This window comes from Melopsittacus undulatus, chromosome 1, assembly GCF_012275295.1.
Source record: "Melopsittacus undulatus isolate bMelUnd1 chromosome 1, bMelUnd1.mat.Z, whole genome shotgun sequence".
Lineage (NCBI taxonomy): Eukaryota > Metazoa > Chordata > Aves > Psittaciformes > Psittaculidae > Melopsittacus > Melopsittacus undulatus.
Genome location: NC_047527.1, coordinates 87,275,799 through 87,289,875, shown reverse-complemented (window position 1 = coordinate 87,289,875; position 14,077 = coordinate 87,275,799). Strand labels below are relative to the sequence as shown.

The 14,077-nt window shown below is 41.4% G+C and overlaps 1 protein-coding gene across 2 annotated transcripts in view; it reads left to right on the top strand.

Moving 5' to 3' along the window:
• The window catches only part of F13A1 (coagulation factor XIII A chain), a 64,505-nt gene extending 53,458 nt beyond the window's left edge, over nt 1–11,047 (top strand). For both annotated transcript variants that reach the window (XM_031049723.2, XM_031049722.2), the window contains 3 exons: nt 1,627–1,787; nt 4,793–4,929; nt 8,879–11,047. In XM_031049723.2, coding sequence (XP_030905583.2) covers nt 1,627–1,787; nt 4,793–4,929; nt 8,879–9,023 — 443 coding nt within the window. In that variant the 3' untranslated portion in view covers nt 9,024–11,047. The remainder of the gene's footprint in view (nt 1–1,626; nt 1,788–4,792; nt 4,930–8,878) is intronic.
• Nucleotides 11,048–14,077: the final 3,030 nt, after the last annotated feature.

Genomic DNA, 14,077 nt, shown 5'->3' with positions numbered 1-14,077 from the left:
CTTCCAGCCCATGCTGATGAGAGAATGAAGCAGAGTAAGTTTTCAAACAAGAAGTAAAAGCATGATTTTCAGAATAATGATTAAAGGAATTGTGTGGGTTGAAAACATCTTTGAGGATTTGAATAGCTTAAACTTTCCAGTGCCTTCAAAGATGCTCTCACATCCACTTGGTTATGTTTAGTTTTCTCTGTTTTTGTAAAGGCTGTAAGGCAGCCCAGTGTTGTGTCTCCCTTGGCTTTCCCAGGTGCAGTACATGGTAGTTGTATCTTACTAGCACAGACAGTTCTAAGGAAATAGAAGTCCATTATTCTTTTTTTTCTTTTTTTTTTTCTCTGGTGATTAAACAGCAAAGTTTATCTTTCCTTTTGCTGTAAATTTCTCTTTGATTATAAATCATTTATTTATTTACTTAGTTTACACAAATGGTAAATACCTTGCCCAATTTATAATTTACAGTTTAAAGCATTATGAGAAACTCTTCTATAAGAGACACAGAGTGAAGGGGAGGGAAAGAGGGAGGAAGGGTGAGCACATCAAGTAAATTTAAGGCTGGCCTGGTAAATCCAGGTCAGGTGATCACCAAGGGAATAGCTTTGAAACCAAATCAAGACACTCGTTTTGATGTGAGTGGATCAAAAGAGTGAAAAGGGGTGAATGTAATTTACCCAACTGAGTTGAATTATCTCAGTGTGTACAGTGTATGTCACAAATACAATACAAATAATGGATAATGGTAATAATCATAGTTAACAGATGGGTGATTTTGATATGTTTACTAGAGTTATAATGAATGTTTATAAAGCTAAGAGGACCAGATCTATACATTCTGCATGGTTACTTGTTAGCAAGTCTGCTTTTCTGCTTTTCTGCATTCTCACACCATTGTTGGACTGGGAATTGCAGTTCAATATGGTTAAAATTAATGATTCCCTGCATCTCAACCATCTAGCCTAGGGGGGTGTGATCCTTTCAGTAATTATTGTCAGGGAACACGTGAAAACTCTCTGGAGGGTATGCTGATGACAGGAGGACCTTCTTGCTAAATTTTGCAGACAAGTCCAGTGTAGGACAAAGGCAGATATCCAGATATGTCCTGCAGAGCAGGTTGTCTCCCAGGTAGCCTCCATGGGCTCACACCCCATAGTGTGAGCCGCAGTGGCTGTTCTTGGGGCATCCCTGGTGGCATCTCTGCCAGGAAGAGAGGCAGAGAAAGCACAGGAATAAAGTGGAAGAGGAAATATTTGCAGGCGTGACACTCAAAAGCTGGTTTTGACCTTCATGCCCAGTAGCTACTTATTGCCAGTCTTGCTTCTCACTTATTTTGTGGGAGTGCCTAGAAACCTTCAGCTGTGGCCTGGGCGCATGTTGACCAGCACTGAGCAGAGACTGCACAAACACAGCTTTGACTCAGGGAGCTCACAGCCTAAATGGAAAGAGGGCAAGATAAGAGGGGGAATGGTGAGGTGAAGAAATTGAGACAGTTTGGGAAAAAAAATCAAAGCCATTCTTTGGACATGGGACACTTTTCCAAGGCACTTGTATAACTGGCACTGGCCATGATGGGAGGAGCAATCAGCCATTAGATTCCTTCAGTACTTTTTTTTTCTTTTGTGTTTCTCCCCTCAGCTAGTGCTTTTGATGTTGTGATCAAAGCAAGTGAATACATGAGTGACCTGCTGGACCAAGCCTCCTTTCACTTCTTTGTGACGGCACAAATCAATGAAACTGGGAAGATCCTGGCCATGCAGAAGGCGACAGTCCTGGAAGTTCCTGCCCTGCGGATCAAGGTAGCTCAAGGCCATGGTGAAGGGGATAGATCACAATGCTGCATGCAGGCTGCTCTGTACAAGGCTGTCACATTGACTGTACATCTCTAATGGAGGGGTGTATGTGTATGTGCGCATTAGACCTTCAGTTTAAAATGGACCTTTTAAAGCAGTGGCTGGCTGGGGTGTATGAGGGTGTATAGGTATGTTATATATTGTACTGAGTATCCCTATATTAAAGTCTGAGGCTGGCAGCATCACTGGTAGTAGACAGCTAAAGTGATCTTAGTGGAGGAAGGAGGGGAAAAGATCTGAAAAAGCTGAAGAAACTCAAAGGCTAAGAGAGATTACTCACTCCAGTCACTCAAGTCTTTAACTTCTTCAGAAGTCTTATATTTAAAGCAGCACAGCACAGAGGCCTCCTGCTGAAGAATGAAGCTAGTGAGGTGAATTTTCTTGGAAATCTCCTGCAGGTGTTGTGGAAAGTTTCTCTAGACTTGGACAGGCAGCATTGATTTTAGACAATGCTTTAAGGATTTCAGTGCTTTGCTACCATGCTGTGAATGTACTACCAGTGGAGTTCCCTCAAAGTTCAAGCATTTCTCCATGCAGCATGGTGCCTATGAAAATGTAGAAGTGTAATACTCATAATAGGACAAAGACCCTATGTTGTATAGCAAATTCAGAGATGAGATTTAACATTCTGAATCATAACTGAGCATCCAAATAAATTTCCTCATTCTCAAAAGCACTGAGCCTTCATCTGTTCTGAGTTACTCTATTTGGATCTGCCTTTTTTCCTAATACTCAAAAAACAAAATAGTCAGAACATCTGTTCAGGAAGCTTTATATAAACATGAATGCAGCTTCCTAAAATTCAGGACCTTGAAAGAAATCTGTTTATAGACTTTTTTTCTCCTGTATATTATTTGAATCAAAGTTCAGGTTTCCATATCATAATTTGTGTGGTAACCACAGCCTGCTGCAGAAAAAGTCAGGGTTTTTTTTTTTAATGTAGATCAAAACTGCACTGAATCATAGAATCATAGAAAACAGTTTGTTTCAGAAGGGATCTTAGAGTGAAGTTTACCAAAAATACCCACTCCATTTCATGGTCTGCAGAAATGCCATAATGCTCTGATGAGAGTTCTTTGTATTTGCAAACAAAAGTTTTTTGGTTTACTGAGCATTCTAGAGAGGAGGTAAACAAGACAGATAAACTCTACTTCAAATACCTGATTCCAGTAAACGAATTGTAAAAGTAGAAAGTTCTTCCAATTCAGTAGTTACACAGAACATCTCATACAGCATCTCCAATTTCATGTTCAAAATTGTTTATCCTCTCTGCTCTTATAAAGAAAGGGTCTTTAGTATATAGGATAGGTTGTTGTCTAATAACCATGTTTTCTAGTAAAACTGAGTTTGTTTCTTCAGTTCTTTGTGATGTGCAAAGATATGCTGAAATTTTAATAGTTGGATCTTTCAAGTGTGTGTGCACACACATATGTATATACCTATATATTACTATTTATATAGGAAGCTTCACTTTATTGTTGTTCTAAGAAATCTGAGGAAGCTTATCCTCCTAGTTGTCTTGTCAGATTTCTTCAGTGAATGTGACTGACAGACTGGAGTTCTTACTGTGAGAGTAAAAAAGTAGTATGAAAAACATTCCTCCTCATCTTCAGATCTTTCTCTATTGGTTGAAGATGGTTGTCAGAGTTAACAGTTGAGGGAATTACACCATATTCTAATTTAGCTTGAGACCAGATTACAAAAATACACTCAGCAAATACATATCATTGTCTCAGTTGCATCTGTGGATGTTCAGGAGGAACATCTGTGACCTTAACTGGACGATTGAAATATGAGGACATGAGACCTCTGACTTAGAACTTCTGAAAATGCCACTGATGTCTTTTTTGCAAATGCAGGTGGCTAAATGCTGTTGAGAGCCCAGCTGTGAGTAGCTCACCCTTAGCTCCAGTCAATATACTGGTATTCAGTGCAGTAATCCCTTAGATCGGAGTCTTTCCAGCTTTTTTTGCAGACGTCTTACTCCTTAAAGTTTTGCAGTAGAGCTGCAGACCCCAGCAGAGCAGTTTAAATTTTTTGACAAGATACTTCTCAACGCCCTTTAAAGTAGTTCATGGACCAGCTGGGTTCTGCCAACCATAAGTTGAAAACCCTTGCCTGAGCCTTTTGTGTTGTGTGAGAAATGTTATGTTTCTAGGGAAAAAACAAAACACAATTCCCATGCATGTAGTCTGTGTTTAAAAATGTGCTCTTCTGGAGGTATTTTCCAGGCAACTGTACTACCTGCACTGATCTGAAGGGACAGACAGATCCCTTCAGCTGTGTACAGTACACATACATACATATGGAAGTCAATGTGAACACTGCTTGTTAGTCCCACAGCTTAATATTTTCCAGTGCAAACTGTATTGTGTTTTTTGTTATGTAAGGGGTTTGGAGGACTATTGGCTCTCAGGTCTACGTAGAGCACACAAACAGGGTTAGAAACCTTTCAGAGCACAAAAGGCTGTTGGGGAAGATGGGCACAACACTTTTCAGAGCTGCAAGCAGTGTGAGCCTGTGTTTCTAATTTAGGGTAATAATTCCTGCCCTCCTCTTCTGGAGCTCATGTCCTGAGCAGAGCGTGCACTTCAGTGCCTGGGGAGGGAAGCAGACTCTGGGGGAGAGGCCTCCTCAGCTGGACATGCCCTCAGTTGGACACTCAGCTCCAGGACTGTGCACGTAGACTTCTGTTTCTTCCTTTGGAAATGAGAGCTGCCTCCTGACCTACCACGTGTCTTGAGGGAAGATTGCAATGTGTAGAAATATCTGCAGTGGTACCTATGGGCCCATTCATCTTACTAGGCTTTCTCTGCCTCATGCTGTTTTGCTGTGTGCTTCATTCTCCTTCCTCCTCTTCCTTGCAAGTACTGTGCATTTAACTCTACAGACTTCACCATGAGGCTTTTAATTATTATCTCATGAAGCATTGTACTTTCTGTGTCTTGCAGACCCAAGGTGAGCTGGTAGCTGGTAAAGTAATGTCTGTGACTGTGGAATTCACCAATCCTCTGAAACAAACCCTGGAGAATGTCACTCTTCGCCTTGAGGGACCTGGCGTGCTGAGGACGATGAAAAAGGAGTTCAGGTAGGGAAAAAAAAAGCACAACTAGCTGGGAGTTCATCTCCTCCTTGCTCACAGGAGAAAGCTCACAAGAGGCACTTAACTAACGCTGAGCTGAGTAATTCAATTCAGACACTCTCTCCTTTCTTCAAAATTCAATACACAGGGGAGCTGTAGGTCTCAATAGTCAGAAGTCAGGCTGTCCAGAGAGACCATGCAGAGAGACTGTGAGAGCATTTCACCCGTTCAGCACCAGCATTGGAGAAAGGGGTAGTGGTTGTAGGTAGTTGTTAATGCAGCCTGAGTTTACTTTTTCACTGTATTATGTTATTTTTAGCACTTGACAATAGCATCTATGAGCTTCTATCACAGAAAGGAGGACAGATTTATTCTACACATGAAGTGTTTACTGCCACTCACTCAGAATGTGCAAATCAAGTCTTGTGCTGTCTTTCAAAATGGCTTTTCTCCACTCATGTTAATCATGATTATACAAGACGTTCAGATACCTCAGATGATCTTTGCAAGCTTATGTCAAGACATGAGATGTGTCTCAGATGCAGCAGAGCCCTCAGGGATGGCTGCAGCGTGTGTGATAACACAGCTCTCCCCTGCCCCTGACAGCACCACTGCACAGGGCTGCCATGGCACAGAGGTGTGCCCTCAACACAGGGTACTCCCAAGTGTGATGAAAAGGAAAGCCACCTTCATTATACTGAGTTGCACCTCATGCTGACGCAGTGGTACCCGTACTCTGAGCACGTTGTTTCCTAGACCCTCCTCCCATTTGAGTTCAGTGTTATGAGTCCAGTGTTATAAGCTCAGCATTAGCCAGTTCCAGGATAACTGGAAATTTTGCAGCCATTGCTTAGTCTTGGGCAGCCAAAGCAATACCATCTATCATTACCTGAGCTGAGGGTCCCCAGGTGTGTGCAAAAGGAGTCTGAAAAATTGCCTGTGCTTCAGCAGCTACATAAATTGTCAGCATTATCGGCAGCCAGTAGGGGAGGTCTGAGTTTGATTGCACCTGGGCCAGGGATAAAAAAGATCAAAACCAGTCTCCAGAGTAGAACTGGGTAGAAAAATGACTGTGAAAGGGCATCATACTGTGTTTGTTTTGTGCACAAGGCATGTCATAGACGCTGCTGAACATGACTCAGCACAGTTCACGAGTTACACAAGTTGCAGCAGTAGCCCTCATTGCTGCCTAGCTGTGCCAGCCTCCCCTGTTGTTCTGCATCCTTCTCAAATCAAAAGCTGCCATGAGCTGCTCTCACCTTGAAAGATGCTGAAGTTGCCAGGTGCATCAGGAGATAGGGCATAAAAAGGACTGACAGAAAGATGACATTTTCTTTCAAGTCAACATGTTTGCCTTTTTCAGTAGTGCCCTTATCATCACTTAAAATGGAAATGGATCAGCTTAGTCATTTTAAGATTTAACTTATCTGAGATGAGTGAAGGTGCAGGTTATATGCACAAAGGACAGAGCAGCAGGCGGTTGTAGTTTATTTAAATAATAATCACAATTTGCCTCCATGCATTCAGAGTGATAAATGGTTCCAGTGTGGTGATGACTCAGCATATTACTCAGAACAATTCATCACTAAATCCTCTCCCAGGAAAATCATATTAGGTTGACCTTACTCCATTTGCAAAGTCTAGTCTTTTCCCACTCTCCCACTGCTTCCCTGTCCATCAGGGACTGTCACATATGGGATGTGGCTTCTGCGATTCTTTGTGGGGGTGAGACTTTTGATCTCTCTGCATTTTTAAGTTACCTTTTCTGTATCACTTGGGTGACTCCACAAAACAGGTATGTAGGATCCAGCTGATACATTATTCTGGCAATGTAGTGGCTTGGGGGCTTCAGTCTTGACCATTCATAAAAACAATACATGTGTGTGTATATATATATATATATATATATATATATATAATGATATTTAGCTATTGGCCTCAGACAGATGAGGGGCATGACTTAGGTAAAAGCTTTTGGCAGCAGTAATTCCTACATGTGTCATAGTATTTGCATGACAAATGAGAATTAACAAGGCAGTGATGAATAGTTTTAAATGGATTTTAGCCAAGCATGCTTTCACACTAGCAGGTAAGTCACTTCAGGTGTTTCTACATGTGAAAGCTCAGCTAGTCCTAGCATTTGTAGAGAAAAGCAAGTTGTTTTAGAAATAGTACAGTAAAGAAACAGGAAAAGGTGTGTTTGATTTCCCAGGGGAGATGTTGCCTTCCTGCACACACACACTTTTATATAAATATATGTATATATATACATATATGCAGAGATATTAGCACTAAAAATCAGAGATGGTAGTGCTACCCTGTCTCACTAGGGCACTGTGAAAACGTCGTCTGGAAACCTTCATCCAGAGAGTGCATCCCAAGTGCTCAAGAAAGTAGAGTGAAACTTGCTGCACAGCAGACTTGTATAATATCTTTTTCGCTTTCCATACAGATAGTCCCTTGCAGATCATTCCCATAAACTCTTACATTAAAAAGGTATTTAACCTTGTGCAGCAATTGAAGTCGTTGCTTTATCATGCTACCATTTTAGTGGGCATTTGGTGGAGCAGGCTGTCCAGCTGAGGGAAACAAAATATCTCTTATTAAGAACAAAGGCAAACAGAAGGAAAACACTTGCTGGAATCAGTCTGCACATAATCGCATAAAAAAATATGATCTTCCTCTGCTTTTTCTTTTCTAAAACTGGGTACATGCTCCAGGTTACCTGTGATTGTATATGCAAAATGTAATGCAGTGCCATGTGGAGGTACTTAAGCTAACCTCTAAGGAACTAGAATACCTCTCATTTTAGAAGGTGCAAACATGCAGTGAAAAAAAATATTCAGGTTAGGTAGCTCATTTAGTACTAATTAAGGCTTCTTGTCTTGTGGCAACTGTGCTAAGCCTGGGCTGTCATTTTTTTGTCCTGACCCTGTCGCAGGACATGAAATCTGAGAGCCAACTCCTACCAGATAAGAATTTGAAAGTGCAGCTGAAGTTTAGGCTTACTTTATTCTGACTTTAATCAGTTCTTTGTGGAATACCATAGTTATGTGAGATGAAAACACTGGCTAAATTCATAATCCTCTTAACACTGAAGAAAACAACATTTACTTTTATAAATAGTTGCCCGCTATGCCTCCTTCCCCGTTGGTTCCTTTAGAGCAGCGGTATCCTGACATCCCCCAAATATAATCAATCAATATCAGCCTTCAAAATCTGCACACAGAACATAGTGAAAGCACTGAGAAAACACAGAAACACAATACTTAAGGCTCTCTGTGCACACCTTAGTTGTAGCTGAAATGGAAATCAAGAGCAGTGCAGAATACAGTTGCTTGATAGTATGAGTTATTAAGAGTCATACATAATGTAAAAGGGTAACTGCTAACAGCAGGACTCCCACAAACACTTTGGCCTGTTTGTGTGGACATGAAGTCATCTGAAGCGGCCAGTGAGATATGCTGATGTTACAACTATGGGAGGGTGTTTGAAGGTAGGATCTGCCAGAGGAGCTCAGCATCTCATCAGCACTGCATTGAGTTTGCACAGGAATGCCATGGGCACTTCATAACAAAGACTTATTTAACCATTTAAAGAATCACTCATAAGCTATAATAGGTAAAATGGGTTTAATAAAGTAGAAAAAAAATGTGTTAGCTATACAGATTATTCTGAAAGCAATTGTGAGAGGAAGTGAGAGGAGGCAGAAGAAAATTGATTCATTTTGGAAATTTAAAATTATCCTGGAGGAAAGACTAGAAAAGGCTTTGGCAGAGTCAGTTCTGAGAGGAATAGAAGACGGAGGGAATAATTTATAGGACACTCATGAGAATGAATGAAACATAAAAAAACTGAGACATGTTATACTGTCCACTTTCAGTTCCTCCAGCAGGTCAGGCTGAGAGCACTGGCTGGCTGATTACAATATTGTTGCCTTCCTCTTCTCCTACAGGCAAATCCCAGCGAACTCCACCTTGATCTGGGAAGTAAAAACCGTTCCAAGACAACCAGGTTTACGAAAGCTGATTGCAAGCCTGGATTCTAATGCTTTGAGGCATGTGTATGGTGAGCTGAATATCCAGATTCAGAAACCATGAACCAGGATGCTGCCTTCATCTCTCATTTAGCTATATTTCAAAATATCATGATGGGGGGAGAAAAGAGGAAGAAGCAGAGATTTGCTTATTGTTATTTTCGTCATCCTTGTGCTGAACAAAAACTTCATAAAGAAACCTAACTTGGTAAGGCTGGGGAGAGCATGAAAAAGCACCTGAGTGATTTAAAATTAGATACATGTAATTAAAGGCAATTCTAGGCCATATTATTCCTATAGTTCACTGGTATTTATGGTCTTTAGCATTAGCGCTGCAAGGGAATCTGAAAAGCTCCATTCACCAAAGTAGTCTGAACTTTAGTTTTAATTAAGACCTGATATTTCACTGAAAAAAGAACCCAGAGTTATAAATTCTTAGATTGAATTACACAACCCTATGGTAGATCATTCAGGCTGCAATAAAAACAGGTACTTCTAGCTAAAGGGACTGCTTTATATTACGACATTATAATTTTCCAGTTCATGGAGACCTCACTTGCTGGAAGCATCTCTCAGGATATGTTAACTCCAGAATATTCCCAGCTCCTTGTTTCCTCTTGCTGCTTCCCTTTGCCTTTCTCTTAGTCTTTCATGTGTGCAGACACCCACACATACTCACTTATGTACTTCATGCCCTCACCCCACCCCCTATGCTGTTGATATGCTGTTCCTCTCTTTTACTTGATGAAAATACAGAGATTTTCATGCTCCTGCTCAGAGTTCTTCACACCAAACCTGCATTTCCTGGTCACGTCTCTTGTATATGTTGTATTATTTCTTCATGCTTTCCTGCCTTTTCTTCTCCCCTGAACTCATCCTGCAGCCCCATTTCCCACATGTGTGTGTTGCCCAGAGCAGTCCAGGGTCTGCCAGATGTTAAATGGGGTGAAGGAGAGAGAAGTGATGGGGACAGCCTGAGGATCTTCTCCTGCCAGCCCCACAAGACTAGCAAATATCCTGAACTGGAGCTGGGGGTGAGTTTAGGTGAAACACTTGGGGATGAGTTTAAATTAAACCATGCCTGAAAGTTTCTGGAAATCACTGCTGCTGCAGAATGAAGTGCTGTTATATGAGCAACCTCAGAAATATCCAGGGACAGAAGCTCAGCTGGAAAAGGAATAAAGATGTATCCTGTGTCAGAAACTTCACAAGCTGGATCTCCTTCATGTCTTTCTTGAAGCATATTCTTCTGTGAGGTGCAGTAGGGCCTCCCAAGGCATTGCTCCTCCACTGAGGACCTTCTGGTTTCCATTAGTCTTCCATGCAGGGCACCACTCCATCCTAAGCCATGTACCCCATTGTGCTAGGTCAGCAGGGGTGTGTGTGTTCATTTCTTATCTCCCATGAAATCCTTGAGATCTCTTTCCATGAGGCAAAGAAGAACATGCCACAAGCTGTGGCAACTCTTCTCCACAGGACAGTGTATAAGAGTATGTCCTGTACTAGCAGCACAGGTGAGCTAACTGAACTTCCAAAGTAGTTAAAAGGAGCCTCATGCTCATTAAACAGTGGGCCTTTATTGTACTGTGGATGGCTGTCATTTTGTGGTCTCATTAGTAAGAAAGCAAGGGAGTTGCCTTCTGCTCCACACATGGCCTAGTGCAAAACCTGTGATCAGCTGTTAAATGCAGGCTGCTTTTTTGTTAGAGAATGTGGAATAAAGCAAAGATTCATACCACTTGATATGCTCAATGAGTATCCCTGGATCCAGGAGCACCAGACCTTTAGATGATTTCACTTAAGGCATCTGCACACACTCATTTTGTACAGCTTATGTGACTATATTAGAAACTGCAGTGTCAAAGTCTCCATATAAGTCCTCTGGGTTCAAGGGACTGAACAGTGTGTTGTAAATGCAAGGTGACAATCTCTGTTAAGTAATTAAGCAGTCCTACCAGAGTCTATATCTTCTTAATAAAATTATCTTCTTGTTTTGCTCTTGCATATAAGCCTGCTTTCCATTCCAGACTTTTTATAACTACAGTGTAATAAGATTTTAAAATAAAGCATGTGTGCACTTGAGTGTTATGTTCTGTATTTTGATCACTTCTTCTACATAGTAGCACTGTAGACACCATTTCCTGCGTCTGAATTGTGAAAGCTAAAAAATTCACTTCTAAGCCATGCTAATGGAGGTGCCTTTTTTCTTTTTTTTGGTGTTAAGGAGAAAACTCTACTTTTATTTGAATGAACATTAAAAAAATTACAGGCTCACTTAAAATATTTACCTTTGGTTTTCTTTCTGTTTGAACAACTGACTGCCTAATGCATTGGAGAAGGTGACAATTTCCAGGAGCACATCACAGGCCAGCACAGAGAATCCCCAGATTCCCCTGGAAATTGCTTTAACATGTGAGAGCCCATTAAGTGGACAATGTGCTCCTGATGAAACCTTGTCTACTACATCCTACTTTTAAAGTGTGCTTCTCTCAGCCAAATATTTTATAATGTCCACCAGGAGACAGGAAGTACTTTTATTGATAGTTTATGGAGGGGTATATTGCAGCAAAGAGAAGTGATGACTGGGAGTAGAGACCAGGGATGACAACAGCCCTTAGCATCCCCAGCATGCTAGCTATGTACAGAATCACTCACAAAAAACCTAAAGAGAAAACAAGGACGGCCTTGTCACTCATCACCCTGTGCATGAGCTGTCCCATTAATCATGGGTAAAGCCTGACTGAAGAAGCAGCAAGTGCTGTGTTAGCACTATAGGTACACATAGGAAATAATCAATAAGGTCAGATCAGCAACCCCAGATCTAGAAGCTCTCTGAATGTGAAAATAACTGGAGTTCAAACTCTTCAGCCAAGGGTTTATTTTGGGTGGTGTGAACTTGTGTCCTTAACCCAATCATCACATCTCAGAGATGGACTGGGGAGGAAGAAGTCCAAAACCAAACCTGTGCCTCCACAAATCCCACTCTCCAGCAGCTCAGAGAAGCCAAGTACAAACAAAAGTCTGTGCACTCCTGAAGCACACCTCAGTTGTTACCAGCTTGTTACATACAAGCTACAGAGCAGGCTGCTTCAATTCCCACAATTCCCAACAATTTGTCGCTTTCAAAATCTTGTTATGATCAAAAGGAAACACACTGTACATGCAGACCTAGAAAGAATATATTGCTAGTCTTGTTAAAAATAATGTAATCAAATAATTACAATTAGCTGAGATAATTAGGATTGAATTATATTCTCGTATTTTCATTAGAATGACACTAACACTTAGAGTCCAAATTATATCTGGTTAACTTGATACACATAAACTTTATAGTATACTCCCCTTTCTCTTCCTCTATATGCAACACTACACTGCGCCTCCAATACCTTCAATGTGGGACAGAGGCATGTGTAACAATATCAATCATCAGTGTCCCAGGTCCTCCAATAAGCAGAGTCTGACAGTGGGAGAGTTTCTCTTCCTCTTTGCACAACTGAAAATTTCTTCCTTCTCACCCTACGATCCACCAGAGGTCATTTTTACAGCCATACTAATACACTCCACATCTTGCTCTTCCTCCATTGGTTCATAACTCCACAATATATCCAAATTTGCAATGTGATGCACTTTATATATGTTGGATACTCATATATTTGTTCTCCTTTGTTACATGAAGATTTGTCTTACAACTGCTAATGCTGTACCTTTTGATGACCACTAATTAACTGCTGGTGAGCTACTTGTAGCCTGAGGCCTCCAACATCATCCTGCACCTGTGCTGCCAGGTCCCTATTATCCCATGCTAGTAAACCTTCATATTATATTTTACTTTGGGGTCATGAGAAGTTCATTCTACACAGAATAACTAGCTGCTATTACTGTCTAATAGTTACAAAAAATACATATAACAACAAACATTTAATCATGTAACTAAATAAAGCAAAGAAAAGGTTAAAACAAAGTCAGTAGGAGATATCAGGTCATTAGATAATTGCTCTTGCAGCTAAACAAAGCAGGGTAAAACCATGACAAGTGCTGAGGCCTCTGTTGCTCGCTTATCACCACTCTGTGACCTTTCACAAGCAGCATCTTATTTGTGGGAAAAAATCAGAGAATGTGACTGAGCATTGACTTTTCTAGTGACTGGTACTACCAGTGATAATTGGTTTAAACTGAAACTAATCAATAAATACTCCGCCAAATGGGTGACACCCCTGCCCCCCCACTTTTTTCTCTCATGCTGGGGACTTATCTACTGCCCTTGCCACAGAATATTGCTTCCATGTTTGTCCTTATCTTTTCTGAGGAGGAGGTAGAAGCTGCTGGTGCTAGCTTCTGAACCTGAGTGACAATGCAATGGAGGAGGATATCCAGATCAGAGGAGGTGGGAAGAGTGCCTGAGCTTCTTCAAACTATAATCAATATCTCCATTATGAGAGAGGAGGTTCAGAAGTACACTGTGAGTGTTGATGGAAGGAGAGGGATTGGTGTGTATATTGGTGCTTGCATGATAGCTGGTAGTGAGTAGGAATGTGATATATACATTAATGTACACTTGAACAGCAGCTGTAATGGAAGACAGTGCCTGAGAGAAGCCAAGAGGTTTTGGTGTGCAGGTGAGTGGGGTTTACTTAGTGCTTAAAGGCACAGTTTAAAAAACTGGGTTGAATATTGAGGAAAATGATGAAAAGAGAAGATTCCTGGTGGGGTGATGTCAGGGAAAAGAAAGCTGTAAGAGAGGAAGGTCAGAGGACCATGTCGCCTGATGCAGGGAATCAACAGGAGAGACTGGCAGTGGTGGCAGAAGGCAGACCTTGTGATTATCACTGGAGCTGGATATGGACTGGTAGCACAGGGATTCACCTTCTCCACAGGCAGGTTAGTAAGCCTGTGCTGAGGACCACGGCAAGGCTCAGGAGCAAGTTTTGTCTTCAAGGCTGGCAGATCATGGGGAGGACAAAGTCAGAAAGTGGGTTGGGTGATGGAAACCTGGGCACTGTGAGGCAGTCAGCAGTTGCAAATCTACTGCATGGCTGAATGTGCACTACAAGAGATTCAGGCTGGGCTCAGCATTTTCCTGAAGTCACCTGCAACCCAACTGAACCATGGTTGTGTTTT